Source organism: Melopsittacus undulatus, chromosome 1 (genome assembly GCF_012275295.1).
Source record: "Melopsittacus undulatus isolate bMelUnd1 chromosome 1, bMelUnd1.mat.Z, whole genome shotgun sequence".
NCBI lineage: Eukaryota > Metazoa > Chordata > Aves > Psittaciformes > Psittaculidae > Melopsittacus > Melopsittacus undulatus.
In genome coordinates, this window is record NC_047527.1 from 142387531 (window position 1) to 142401661 (window position 14131).

The 14131-nt window shown below is 41.1% G+C and overlaps 1 protein-coding gene across 1 annotated transcript in view; it reads right to left on the minus strand.

The window, feature by feature from the left end:
• Nucleotides 1-1730: 1730 nt before the first annotated feature.
• Nucleotides 1731-14131, minus strand: part of TBX20 (T-box transcription factor 20) — a 34018-nt gene continuing 21617 nt past the window's right edge. The window contains exons 7-8 of the mRNA XM_005141662.4: nucleotides 6512-6621; nucleotides 1731-2227 (exon numbers count right to left, since the gene is read on the minus strand). Of these exons, the coding sequence (XP_005141719.3) occupies nucleotides 1887-2227; nucleotides 6512-6621 (451 nt within the window). The 3' untranslated portion in view covers nucleotides 1731-1886. The remainder of the gene's footprint in view (nucleotides 2228-6511; nucleotides 6622-14131) is intronic.

Below are 14131 nucleotides of genomic sequence, written 5' to 3' on the forward strand. Positions count from 1 at the left end.
ATAATCATTTGTGGAACTTTTTGTAGTAGCTCTGAACCCAGAAACTGTAAATAAACATTCATTTTCTTACACATACAGAGAACAGAAGTTGCAAATTGCCTCAGGTCAATTTTTAGCAGCAGGTCCAACAGAGAGCAAAGGGAAATGAGGATGACACTGCTACCAGGAAAAACATAAAGATGGCTCTTACTTGTGGGATGCAAATACTGGCCTACAGTGGAAAGTGAGGAAAAACTGACATTGTCATTGCTCCGTGTGATGGGGCAGCTAAGACGAGGCAATAGGAGCAAAAAAGGCATATGATTTGCCTTGCACTTCACAGAGATGGGAGGCAGATGACTCAGCATACTCCACTCTGCTTCTCACCATATGATTCCAACACACACTGGTCAAAAGTAGAGGAGAACAGTGCCAGAAAAGCCTGGTTTCCATTCTGTATTCCAGTTCTACATAGATCTTTAATATATGAGGTTGGATTGCTAGTTCTTTTTTATCAGTAGATGTGTTACTGCCTGTAACTTGGACACAACCCTAGACATAAACTCTGTGTTGACTTATATACAATGAAATCCCAGCTCCTGCCATGTAGAAACCAGCATTGCACTGGTACTCTTTTCAGCAGTGCAAAGGATTCATGCCAACTCACTGCAGAGGTGTCATTTTTAATTGCACCTCTACAGTTCTTCTGTTGCATCAGACATAACATACTAGGAAAAGTGGACAGGACTGAATGAGAACCCTAATTAACTAACTGAAAAAAAGGCAGATATTAATCAAAGTTACATGTGAAGCTCTGCAGTGATATTTCCCCAAGGATACTCCACCATTCTACCAGGACATGGAAAGCCACACAGTACAGCCCTAGTTTTCCTGGCCAAAGAGTATAGTAACAGCCATGACCAAACCTAAGAAAATCAGAACATATAGAAGGATACTGCAATGCCACTCATCTTATTTCAGTCCATTGATTGTAATTTGACCTATAGGCTGATCTAGCCTGAAATTTGGTTACCTTGATACACATTTGCAGTTAGAAACAGGTCTTCGGTGGCAAGCACAGCAGCATTGTTTTAAAGACTTGGTATCTTGGGTTTCTAAGTAACAGGTTTTCCCAGATCAACATTTTCCTTCATCATACCTTAATAGATAGTTACACTGATCCTCCTAGGATAGAGGACAAACTCCTGTTTAGACTGAAGGACAGAATACATCATTACTGCTACAATCCTGTAACACAGTTCTTTTTTTTTCTCTTTTTTGAACTGATAAGTGTTTTGTGAAAGAAGCAAATAAAGAAAGACTCATTAATAATTTTCTCTTTGGATTATAGTAGCAACTAAGGAATACTGCTTTTGGTGAATATAAGCCAGTCTTTTAAAAAGGACAGTGGTCTTCTCCACTTTGTCCCATTCCCAGCAGACGTGTGCTGAGATAGCTAAAACATGCTCAAAGTTACAGCAATACATTTTTCTGCCTAGATGCTCATCAGTCACAAGAAGAGATGAAGATGAGTAAGAGTATTGCCTGTTCCAGAACTGATCTAGTATATGAAAAGAAAAAGACTTATACACAATTAATTTGTACACTGCTGCATAAGCGTCATCTCTTTCCGCTAGGTATAATGCACCTTTGGAATGAGCTGCACGCGGCAAAACATCCTGGGAACGTTGGGATCCATTTCGGCTGTGTTACCATAAGATCTGGGAGCAGCTCTAAGCTGCATGCTCTCTTCTCGTGATCCCTCAATGGAGGAATCTATATCCATAATGCATGTTTCTTAGCTGGTTTGTGATGAGTTCAGCACTCCTGCCACAGGAAGGTCCCTCATATCTTTTCATAGCAAACTTGCACATTGAAAATCTCACGTTCTTCTTGTCTTACATCACTCATACAAACGGTGTCATCACTGCAGAGGAGTGGCGCAGTCCCTGGATAGCTGCATAAGGACCCTGCTGGAAATAATGGTGGTACCTGGGCATGTGGAAGGAAGGGAAAGTGGGGCCACTACCTTGCATAGAGCTGGCTATAGCAGAGGGTGTGAGAGGCATTCCCAGGCGGCTGTACGGAGGCAGAGATCCTTGGATTGGATGAGGAATGGGTGTAGCTATGGATGCAGTGCTGGTACCCAGGGCACTCAAAGACTGTGGATGCTGAAATCCAGGGAAACTGGTTGAGGAGGATACCCAGGAACTGAGGGACAGGTTGTCGGATGTTGTAAATGCTGATCCTGCAAGCAAAGACAAAAAATGCCTGATACTTCATTCTTCAGGCAAAACGCAAAGCTGGTAACATAGCAAAAAGGGAGAAAAAGAGGTTTTCACAGCAAGGCAGATTTTAATGACAAGTTGTTATGGGAAGTACTTCTCTCTCCTTCTTTATTTCTTTATATTATTATTTGCAACATGTTGTCCTTTATCACATATTCAGATTTCCACTTTAAGAAGTTGCTTGCACTGGCTTGAGCAGTAAAATCAGTTTTGCAATTGGATATCTTTGCTATTAAACACTGAAGAACCTTGTAATGCTGACTCTACACACTGAAGCAGCCACTCTGATGTGGAATCTCACTGCATTACAACCCTGTTTTGAAGAGATGCTTTAGGTTTTTACATCACATCCTCAGTAGACCTGCTTAGGGTTTTCTCCTCAAGTTTTAGTTTGGCAAAATATGCAGAAGAATGTAACTTGCACTACAAGCTTCACCCTCCCTTTTATCCTAGTGGAACTTGTCAATACGGCATCTTTTCACTCAACTTGACTTTTCCAAAATACAGAAAACAAAAGCCCTAAAATGTCAAAGCATTTGTTATTTTTCCTACTGAATACAGTGCTCTGGGAAACAACACTAATGCTAAATTCTAGTAAGAAATGGGGGGTTTTCAGTGAAATGCACAAAGATATTAAGAACTGACTCTCAGGGTAATTATTACTTTTGGTCAAATGGGAGCAGTGTTTCTTTGGCATTTTCTGAATCTGAAGATTTCCAAAAGTTATTTTCACAAATTTTCTATCTCTTGAAAATACATTTCCTCTGAAGTTTGCAGAATCATTAAAAAGGAAAAATGGTTACAAGTAATTACTTATTTTATATTAACTGTAAATTTGGGGGGAAACAATAATTTGTTTCATTCATTATACATGGTCATTGTTATATCATAACGTGACAGTGTTGCCCTTCACCTCTGCAGTTCCTCTATGCATCTGCTCATCATCAGATGCCTGATTTCTAGAAATGAAAATACATAAAATCCTATAAATAAACTCTTTTGATTTCTATTCAAACAATAATTCAGCTCATGTCCCTTCTGTATTTCCTTTCTTGTCCAAATTTGTCCATTGAGAAAATGTTTCTTACTGTAAGAAATAAATCTACTGGCAAGGATATTTGGCAAAATGTAATTTCAATTCTGTATTGCAAAACATTCTGAGACAACACATTTTACAACAGGTATTAGTTTCATAAATCTGGGTCTAGAGGATAGGTTCATCCAGGTTGTGAAAAGAAAAAATACGGAGACAGCTATCTGTTAAGGTAGACTTACTGGAATGACACATATGAACCAACTGTGGCCATATACTTGAAACAAAACTAAGCAAACAGCAGTAGAAAACCAAAAACGGAAAATTATTTCTTTAAACTCATAAACCTCTTTAGGGTTATATTCTCAAATCAGAAAGAGAGCTACTCATGATTAATTCCTCCTCTGCTTAACAAAACAAGTAAAATGGCCCGGTAAAGAGAAATTATGTTGATTCAGCAGTGGAAATAGACTTGAACCAAACTCTGTCCTTACCACTGAACCAGATCCAAACTGCTGGGAAGTTAGGATCCAGAGCCAAATTATAAGGTTAACACTGTACTCACAGACCAGAGCAAATCAGGGAATATCTCAGTATTATTGCACTACAGGGGAAGCAGGATGGAAATCTGGATTTGCCTGGAAGGTTTATATTTGGCTCTGTTCCTGGTGGCTACTATGAAACCTGTGTGTGGATGCTGGAGTGCAGGCACCCAGACACTATGCATTAAAGAGTTTTAATTGGATTTATATATTTCATATCTGTTAATCCCTGTGGAAATAGACTTCCTGTGATAAATATGCTACTGAAGGCTAGCTACTTCCATCTTTGGATGGCTAAAATAGGCTGAGCTGAGAATGCTCTAGGTGGGTGCTGAAGTAATTAGAAATAAATAGCAGGGATAGACTTCCTTTGTTCCACACAAAATAAAGTATATGATTACTTCTGTGAGTGATCATGAAATTATTAGAGAAATAGAACAGGCTGAGAGAGCTGGGCTTGTTCAGCCTGGAGAAGGCTCTGGCAAGACCATAGAGCACCTCCCAGTGCCCAAAGGAGGCTTATAAAGAAAGATGGGGACAGACTTTTAATATGGCCTGTAGCAAAAGGACAAGGGGTAATGGTTTGAAACTAAAAGAGGAAAGATTTAGACTACATATAAGGAAGAAAGTATTTACAATAAGGGTGCTGAGGCGCTGGCACAGGGTGCCCAGGGAAGCTGTGGCTGCCCCATCCCTGGCAGTGTTCAAGGCCAGGTTGGACACAGGGGCTTGGAGCAACCTGGTGTCCTTGCTCATTGCAGGAGGGTTGGACTAGATGACTTTCCAATCAAAACTATTGTATTATTCACATGAGGAACATATATAAGTTCCTTTCCTCCTCCAACTGCAGTGGTCTCTAATTGCAGCTTAGTACTCCAAAAAGTCTCTCACGCCATGTTCGCCAGCACCAACAAAAAGTGCTCTGGTAATTGTGAGGCTGCTGAGGCTTCAGAGAGCTTATAACACATAGGACCCAGCAATGTGCATATGTTTGGCTGTCATTCATATGAAAAGGCTTCCCTCAACTTTGCAAGCAGGGTAGTTTTAAAATGCAACAGAAAAAATGAAAATGTCTGTGGAGTTTCTGTAAGATCGTTATTTCTATTATATTTTGGAGGACTTTTCCTTAGTAAAGTACACCAGACCTAAACAGAGAGTGAAGGTAGTAAGTACCAGTCACTCATCTGCAAGAGCAGTATGTTTTACCCTCTGTGCATTCCTCTGGTTGCCCAGAACAATCACTTCCTATGATAGCATATGGGTCCCAGATTAGAAAAAAATGGGTTGCCACAGCTCATCATCTTCCTCACTTACTCATTTGCCATATTGTGAGCAAATGCAGAGCCATACCCTGTAAGATCAACTGTTATAAACTATTCTTTCCTCCTATGACACCTTTCTAGGCATTCTCTTCAGTAGAGAGAGGCTTTAATGGCAAGCTCTCATACTGAGATTCAACTTGTCCACTTTGTCACTTCCAAACAAGGGTATCGTAACAGGGAGAAACTTAATTCTTGAAGAGAAGGTGCCTTGCTCTGAGCACTTCTGGCAAAGGAAGAGTTTAACACTGTCTTTAATAATGACTGGCATAGGATCAAAGCTGACGTAAAGCAAGGTAATCCCCCAGGAGGATGTGAAAGGATGGCATCATACCAGCTGAGGAGTTGCTCCAGAAACTCTGCAATCTAAGGGATTGCTCTTAGAACAGACGTTTATGAACAAGTCCACCTAATCACAGCTTGTTGAAGAGCAACTCATGGTTAAAAATAAGTGTTTCCTCTGCACAAGTCAAAGAGCTTATGACCAGAAATAATGTTCTTATCTTAGCAACACTGTATGAAGTTAGAGGACAAGACAAGGGCACTGCCAGTTGGAAGGCAGATAGAACTGCTTTACCTCAAGTGGCTGTTGCATATCAGGCAGGTCACAAAGTCAACATGCAAAGTATAATGCAACACAAGTTTATGCTAGTGATCCCACGAGATGGGTTTGAGATTTATTTCCAGTGGCAAATAATGCCAAATGCAATTTGTCCAGCGAGTATCCCCACAAAGAACAACTGTCTTGCTAAAGTAGACAAACCATTTGATAAAGCATTTGAGCTAAATTGCCTCAGCAGGAAGGGCACCTTTTAGAGACCAAGAGATAACGATGAAACATCAATTTTCCAGGGAGCTATGGACTTTTCTTCCTGTAGAGGCAAAGCAGGTTAACCACAGGCTGGTTGAAGATGGTCATAACTAAGTCCTCTGTTGCTGGAGAGGCAACAAATGGCATATCTACATGGTACTTTACAAATGGTGCTGAGCCTCAGCTAGTAAGTCCTGCCAAGGGATGGGGAGTGTTAGTTTGCTTTCAGCACCATGGTAATGACATTGCCTGGTTTTTAACCTTCTTGAACAGGAAGCAGAGATAATTCTCTTCTGATGGCCAAGGCTGTATAAGACATCTCAAGATGTTTCCTGAGCTACCCACCCACACAAGTACCATGGGCATATAAAATGTCCAGAAAAGCCACAAGGTGACAGGTATTCATTCTCCTTATAGGACTTCAAGGCAGAGAGGCACACCAGAGAAATGCTTCAGAGCACCACAGTACTGCTTGTGGTCCTACTTTTCTCAACCATAAATAGGTCACCACCGTTTACCTCATGAGCACATTTTCCTACCTCTGCTTTGTGTTGCCTGGCTGTCATCTCCAAGATCATCCTCTCCTCCATAGGTTCGAATGGGGGATCGGGCGTAGGAATGCTTTTGGATAAGGCTCTCCACACTTTCTCTGCAAAAGGAAATTACCTTTTGTATCAAAAACATCCTAAAACAGTCTCTTGATTCATTAGGTTAAATACAATGAACACGCTGCCTTTTCCCTGCCTGGATCACAGCTTTCTTACACAGACTCTCTAAAGTTACTGAACAGAAGGGTTACCTCTTAGCACTGGAAATGCTGAACTTAGCCTGTGGTGTTTTAACATTACTGATCACCTCTTACCTGCATGGTACTGCTTCTTCAGCAAAGTTAAGAGAACTTCCTATTGCATTCATTTCCTGTATTTAGCCTTAGACAGTGGATGTAAGACCAGCAGTCTTCACAGATTTGAACAAACAAGACCTTGGGTTATTTGTGATGAGTGATCATTCTGGGTTCAAAGAAACACCTGTGGTCCAGCTCCTTTCAAACAGGCTTTCACATCACACATGACCAACTCATGTGGTGCTCCCCCATTTATCTGAAATCAGGCAAGAGGTAGATGCATCCGGAGACAGCTCAGCTCTAACCACGCTCTCTCAGCATCAGAGTTGAGGCCAGTTCAGAGCAGGAAGTCCACAGATACTACTGATCTTGTGCCATGTCTATTCTGAGAGGTCAGATGTGCCTTTCAGGCCCCTGCCTCGCTGGTGGCACAAAGCACTAAAGTCACTCAAACAATTTTTAAATAGACAGAAGGCATATCTGTGTGATAAGCCATAGCGGTTTGTAAGGAAGGTCCAACTTTACACGTTCCCTGCGTGTTTCCACGTAAGTAGGTGGCATTATACCAAAGAAGAATAAGACCTAGGCACAATTCCAAAATGGCTTTGACCCTCTGTTCCCATTTAGGAAAACTAGGTAGCAATAGCTGTTTAAATCTGTTTTGTCTGACTTTACCATTTGGCCATTCCTACTTGCCCTTCATTTGGAGAGTGTAGCTGTTGCAGAAATTCCAAGGAAAACCATTTTCCAAGTAACACGATAAATCACAGTGGCACATGTTTTCCTTTGCTACAGAAAGCCCATTATGGTCATTTTGTCCTTGGTCTCTCACTGGCATCATTACTTATGCTGGTCTCCTCCAAAAAAAAAATAAATAATGAAGGGATCTTATCAAAGTGATTTACTTGTGTCAGGATTGGAAGTGGACTGAAAGCAATGGCGGTTCCTACATCGAGGATGAGATAATGGGATTACTGCCTTTTAAGTGATTGAAAACAGTAGGCATATCGGGGCTATCTTGAAGAAGATTTTACAAAGAAAAAGACAGATGGCATTGTTTACAGTATGTGCTGAAGGCCCCTTCAGACTCCCTTCTTTGCTAAAGCAGAATGTGAAATGCAAAGAATTTTCCATCACCAAAAAAGACTTAGATGAGCACAGGATAACCAAATAATGAATTAGCCAGTGTTGTCTGAGTGATTTAGGTACCAGTCTATAACCATACTCATAACCAAAGTATTACTAATCTTTAATGGTCTGAAAAATAGATGGGATTCAACTGATTGATTGTCTGAATTTTCTCTATTGACTTTATTTCTAGTAAAGGTCTGCTTGTAATGACAGACATTACAGCACGTAACAATATCCTGATGCAACAGAAACAATGCCGGCTCTAGTTTTAGTGCAATGGGCCAATTTCATCTCTAAAACATTGGATCCAGTGGTGGTTTGGGGATAAACTCACCCCAATAAATTTACATTTGAATTACCTACAGGGATTTAAAGCTAAATCAAATGCCCACAATTATTGCAGACTAAATTCTTTCCAGATGGGTTTGTATGCTAGACAGAGAACTCTATTATTCTATATGGTTGTCTTCTTTTAAAGGAAAAAGAGAAGTGACTTCTTAGTGAACTCTGAATCTACAAAGTTTGAAACCAGGGAACTTTGTAGCAAGTTTGTTTATTTATTTTCAATGCTGTAACATTGCAGGTAGTTTGCTGAAGGTTTTAGAAGATTAGTCTTATTCGTTGGCACAAGAAGCAAAGGTCTTTATGGCAGAGGGAACAGTCTAAGGAGGAAACTTGGATCAGGAAAAGCAATGAATTTCACAAAAGCTATTTCTTTTGTGCCGCTGGGATTTAATACTCAAAAGCGTATACCTGAACTTGCCTAACCATGGTGGTGGTTTATGCTCGAATGACAACACACCCACTAATGTTTCATTTTAGAGCCTGAGGCTGAGATTCACATCATTGATTCACATCAATACATTGAGGTTCACACCAGAATGTAGGCACCTGTCCCCCAAAGCCTTCAGGTGGACATTCTTTCCATATACAACACATGTTGCATGCATATAAACTTCCAAACAGACCTGAGATTCAGAAGGCTGAGCAGGAAAACACCTAAGCATGCAAAAGGACAGAAGTTAAAACAAACAGTGGTAAATTTTCTCCACTCATAAATATTTCTGAGTTATCCTACCAAGTAGTGTTCATTCCACCTAGAAAACAAGAGCTGAAGCTGCACTCAGCACCCCCCCCCCCCAGCCCCAATACTGGACAAGAGACCTAAGTTAAAAGATTTCCTTCCCTTTATGTTTCAGATGGAAGGGGTGGTGGCCTCTGCACCACACTCAAATATTTCATACCCAGAGAACACCACCTAAAGATCAAGTCTTCTTGGAGAAGAAAGGGGTTGCAACTCAGCTAATCAATGGGAATGTGGAGTTTCTCCACATGGGTTGGAAAGAGGAGGCCAACCTCCACCACCCTTTAAAGACAGAGGTGATTTAGGACTTTCTCCAAAGTAGATGTGTGGGAGGAAGCAAAACTTTAACAATGAGATTTAAGTACCCATGGAATCTAGTTTAAAAAGCAGGAACAAAGCTGACAATCTGGAACACAGGTTCCTGCTTATACCCTTATTTCAACCAGGGCCTAAAGGACTTAAATCTCCACGAAATTCCCTTTATGGAAGTGTGAACTGTTCAGGGTATCCAGAATATAGAGGGATAAAATACAATTTTAAAGTCCCAAAATATTCTATTACTACTAAGAGGGAAAGAACTTCTGGCTTTAAAGTTGTGTGTGCAGCATCTTCAGATACCTTGATGCCAGTCAAAGGATTTATGGAAATAATTTTATAAGTTCCTGAACAGTAAACCAATAATTGACATTTTATGATTCTGCTCAGTAATAATAATAATTTAGCAAGTGAAGACTCTGGAGGAGTTGGGATTTTTTAAAGCTTTCCATTAGTATTTTTCAGACCTTATCCACTCTAAACTGCCTGAAGACTTCCAGTTGCTCAATGCTCAACTTCTCTCACTCAGTTTGTGATCAGATACTTATTATCTAATACTTGGACCTAGCAATTTTTACCTTTTAAAGTAAGTTAGAATGCCATAGTTTCTTCTGTTAGCAATAAAGTAGCAATAAACTTTGTGCCAGGTGAATAAAGGAAAGATGTCTTCTTTCTGTTAAAGTCTTTTGTATGATCTACCAACAAGCTGCAGTCTTCCAGACTGCTCTTCAACTCATAGGTATCCTGTAAATACCCAGAGGAGGGGAGAAACACACACACAGGCATAATATATTACTATGATTAAACTGCGTTACAGGTATAACTGGATAATAGTAGCAGATGACAGGCTGGAGAAGAGCAAGTTAGGGGCTGGAGCTCCTTGAGAAAAAGAAGGAACCATATGCCAAATGGCATGCAAAATGCTAAGCTCATATTGGCTAGTGCACCCAAGAGAAGATGCTGAGGCAAGACAAATGGGAGGAGAGACAATAGGGAAAAGGAGCTCAGGCTTATCCTGATTATTTGCATCCCGACACACCTTGAGCCCAGCCCTGTCAATAAATCTCTGCTTATTATGGATGAAGCACTTCTCTTCTTCATGTAAGAAATAAAGCAGTGAATTTGGACCCAGAAGTTGAATGGAGTGAAGGGATGGGAGAATTTATCAGTTAGCAAGGTTTTAAGGCACACAGGAAACATCTTGCCATTCTGCAGGTTTCAACCTCTTTGACTGAACATTTCACTCTTGTTCCTGCTGGCAACTGATTCCAAAACTAAACTTCTAGACAGGGATGCTTTATGTCTTGCAACTACAAGCTGAGTCTTTGGCCATGTTTAGTTAACAGCACCCTATACATACAGAGTAGTCTCAGAGGATCAAAAGTAGATAGGAATATCCTGATGTAGCTGAGAAATGATTTGCTAGCTCTTTGCAGACTACACCTATGATCTTTCCATGGATATGAACTGGAGATGGCAGAAAACAGAGCTGACTTGGGAAGCAGCTGAGGAGTGAGGCCCTGTGTGAGGGTGCTCACTTCCCTTTGCTGTCAACCCAGATTACACAGAATACCTCAAGGAGATGGTGAAGTCCCAGATTACCCTGAGCAGGATCTTTAATCAAGATGAAAGAACAGTGCTTCTTTGTAGGAGGAACCAGGCATCTCTCTGACGCTTCTTCGTGTAATTTCTTCTGCTCCTTTTGCTGTTGCTCTGCTTCTGCTGTGCATTCAACAGCAGCCTGGTGGTCACCATGATCATGATTGTGAAGAGTACGACCATGAGCCCTGCTGATATGGAAGAGGGCTCACCTGGCCACAGCGCACTGTCAACATTGATGCTGCTACATGCCTGCACGCACCTGAAGCTGTGGATTTTCCTGAATTTGGCAGACAGCTCACCCAAGGGATAGAGACAGGAAGCCTACTGACTCCTTTTGGGACGAGGAGGCTTGAGGCAATATATTTGGGTTTGGCAGAAGGTGTTAGAAAAGCTAATCCAGAACTAGCTTGCTGGAGCCAGGCCTGGATTACTATTCATCTTAGATGTATACCATGGCTCCAAAGAGGATAGAGTTGATGGAATAGGCAGCCACCCATTCCACTGGGAGCCAGGTTCAACCTCCCTTGAAGACAATGCGAAAGAGCCAGACTGCGGTAAGAAGGAGCAGGTAGCAGAGCCAGGGACTCTGAGTTCATATCTCCTGCAGAAGTACTGTCTCAGGCACTGGAACAAGAACAATTGGAATTGGAGCAAGAGGTTCCAATTTCAGGGCAGTGACCTGTCTGTGTTTTCTGCTTTTGCCCTCACTACCCATGTGCTAGGTAAGCAAAGAGGTGAGGACAGCCTCAGAATCTGCTCCCTGTTCCTGGTGTGATGGGGTTTGCTGTTTTGCCTTTTCCTCTATAAAAAAGGCAACGTTAATAATAACAATAAAAAAAAGGCAGAGGGAAAAATGATAAAATATTGAAACTGACAACCATGTTTTGCTTGGCCATTCAGTCCAACACAAAGAAAAATACAGAACAGGATATAAAGGGTATGAATTATCAGTTTGCAGCCTGAATGAGTTCTTTAGTTCTGCATTTCAAAGGTTTCCTTTTTTTGTAGCTGCCAGTTAGTATGTTTGGAAGAAAGCCCAGATAGCAGAAGACATCAGAAATGAGGTGAGGTGAAGACAGATGGAATAAATGGGCTGAGAAGGCACAAAAATAAACTTGTCGGAAGTTGCACTGTAGTAGAACCTTTTTTTTTTTTAAGGGAAAAGATGATTATTTTGTGCAGGACACAATTACTAAAAACAAGTATGTAAAAAAAAAACCTACACCAGCAAAAACACAAACCCAAATGGGGAAAAAATGGATTATAAAAACCAACACAGCAGGAGGAACAAATACATTTCCATAACAGCAGCTAAGAGTGAACAACAACTGTTCAGATACCACTCAGCCTTCATGCTCCTGTGGCTTTTAAGCGCTCTTTTACACATGCACCAGCATACAGAGATATTTATTTGCTGTATATTGTTGCTCTTATACTTGTAGGTGAATATTACAGGCTGACCATAGGAACCTAATTCAGCTCTGACATGGTATGGACCAAATCCTCAACCAGAACAGAGTAGCTTGTTTCCACTGCTTAGACTGAAACTGAACCAGTTCTGACCAGGAAGAACCAGGGCCTGTCAGAATGCATTGGCTTACATGGCCTAAAAGCTAATACAGAACCATCAAACACTTTCACAAATTCAAAACTATTGTGTTGGATGGATGTAATACAGTGTAGTGGAAGGTGTCCCTGCTCGTGGCGGGGGGCTGGAACTTCCAACACAAACAAGTCTGTGATTGTAAAAAAGTGAAACAAATACTAAATCATAAGAAAATCTAAGGTTTGACGATTGCAGGAGAAAGAACAAATATATCTCCAAAGTGGTGTTCCCTGCAGCCTCAAATAATCCTCTGGCTACTGATGGCAGTGCAGGAAGAGCTGCAATATGCATGGAGGTTATGTAGCCTGGCTGAAGCCATTACTTGGCAAAAGTAATGACACTTAGGAGGAAGGATCATGAGGTTATCAAATATAGCCACCTTGCTTCTCTCAACTGCAAATAAAAATGAGGAAAACAGCTATCTTTATCCAGGGAATTAAAACAAACAAACACAAAGATAAAATTACTTTTCTGTGACTTGGAAACCATGGGTCTGGTCTGGTGTCATGCCCTCCCCTTATGCACGTACGACATCTGCATGAGGCAAGTGGAAAATAACAGCAAAATAGAGCTTTTTTAATGTCATCATTTTGCACAAGTAAAAGGGATAAATAACAGAATACCTAAGTGGAAAATGAGCAGCTGGAGGCTGGAGTGGATAAGCACATCTGGAATGGCACCAGATACCAGGCATTTAGGCACCGTAGTCCCTAGTGTTTCTCTAAATTCAGGATTTCACTTTGTCTCCCAGCCTAAGTGTTGGAGATGGTCTCCCATGGCTGGTTGCTGAAATTCACAGACTGAGAAATAGCTGGAGATAAAAGATAACTTCACAGTTTGACTTGCTGGAGAGCTATGACAAAGCCCTACTTAATCATGGACATGGGAGTAGGTCGTAGAGGGTATTTCTGGCTGTTGGTAGGGGGCTTTTAAGAGTCAGGGAACTTGTTCTAGACCAGCAGTAAGCAGTGGGAATGGGCAGAAAGGCAGCTCAGAGAGAGGATGGAAGAGGGGACCGCTGTGGACAGCACATCATTGAGGACATGGCTTTGAGTGTTACTTCAGCAGGGCAGTGCCCATATCTGGACATTAACATTGGTTTCACTTACAGCCTTGTAAGCCAGTACAATGTATTTCCACATCTTAGACATGAAGTTCCTCAGGTGAGAATTCAGAATCTAATTACAATGCAAATCCAGCTGGGATGCAGCTCTCTTACTTCTCCATCCCCCAATCCTTCCTTTCTCTGCCTAAAAATTACTTAGGTGTCCACATTGCCTGTTGAAGTATGTATCTACCTCCCAGAAGCATTATTGGTCTTTGTGCAGATGAGTATACTCACTTAGCTCTCTGATAGATACAAGTCCACACCCTGACTTGCCTGTCACATACTGCATCAAAGAGAAGCAATGCTCAGATCATGTTTGTGATCTGTTAGTTCTTGTTTGATGATTATTTTACAGTTCAGTAGTTCTGTTCACTCACACAAAGGTGTGGTCACCTTTTCCCCTGGATTGTTTGCATGACATTAAATCGCAATGGTTTTATTTATCTATTTATTTTTAAAAGGTTAATTC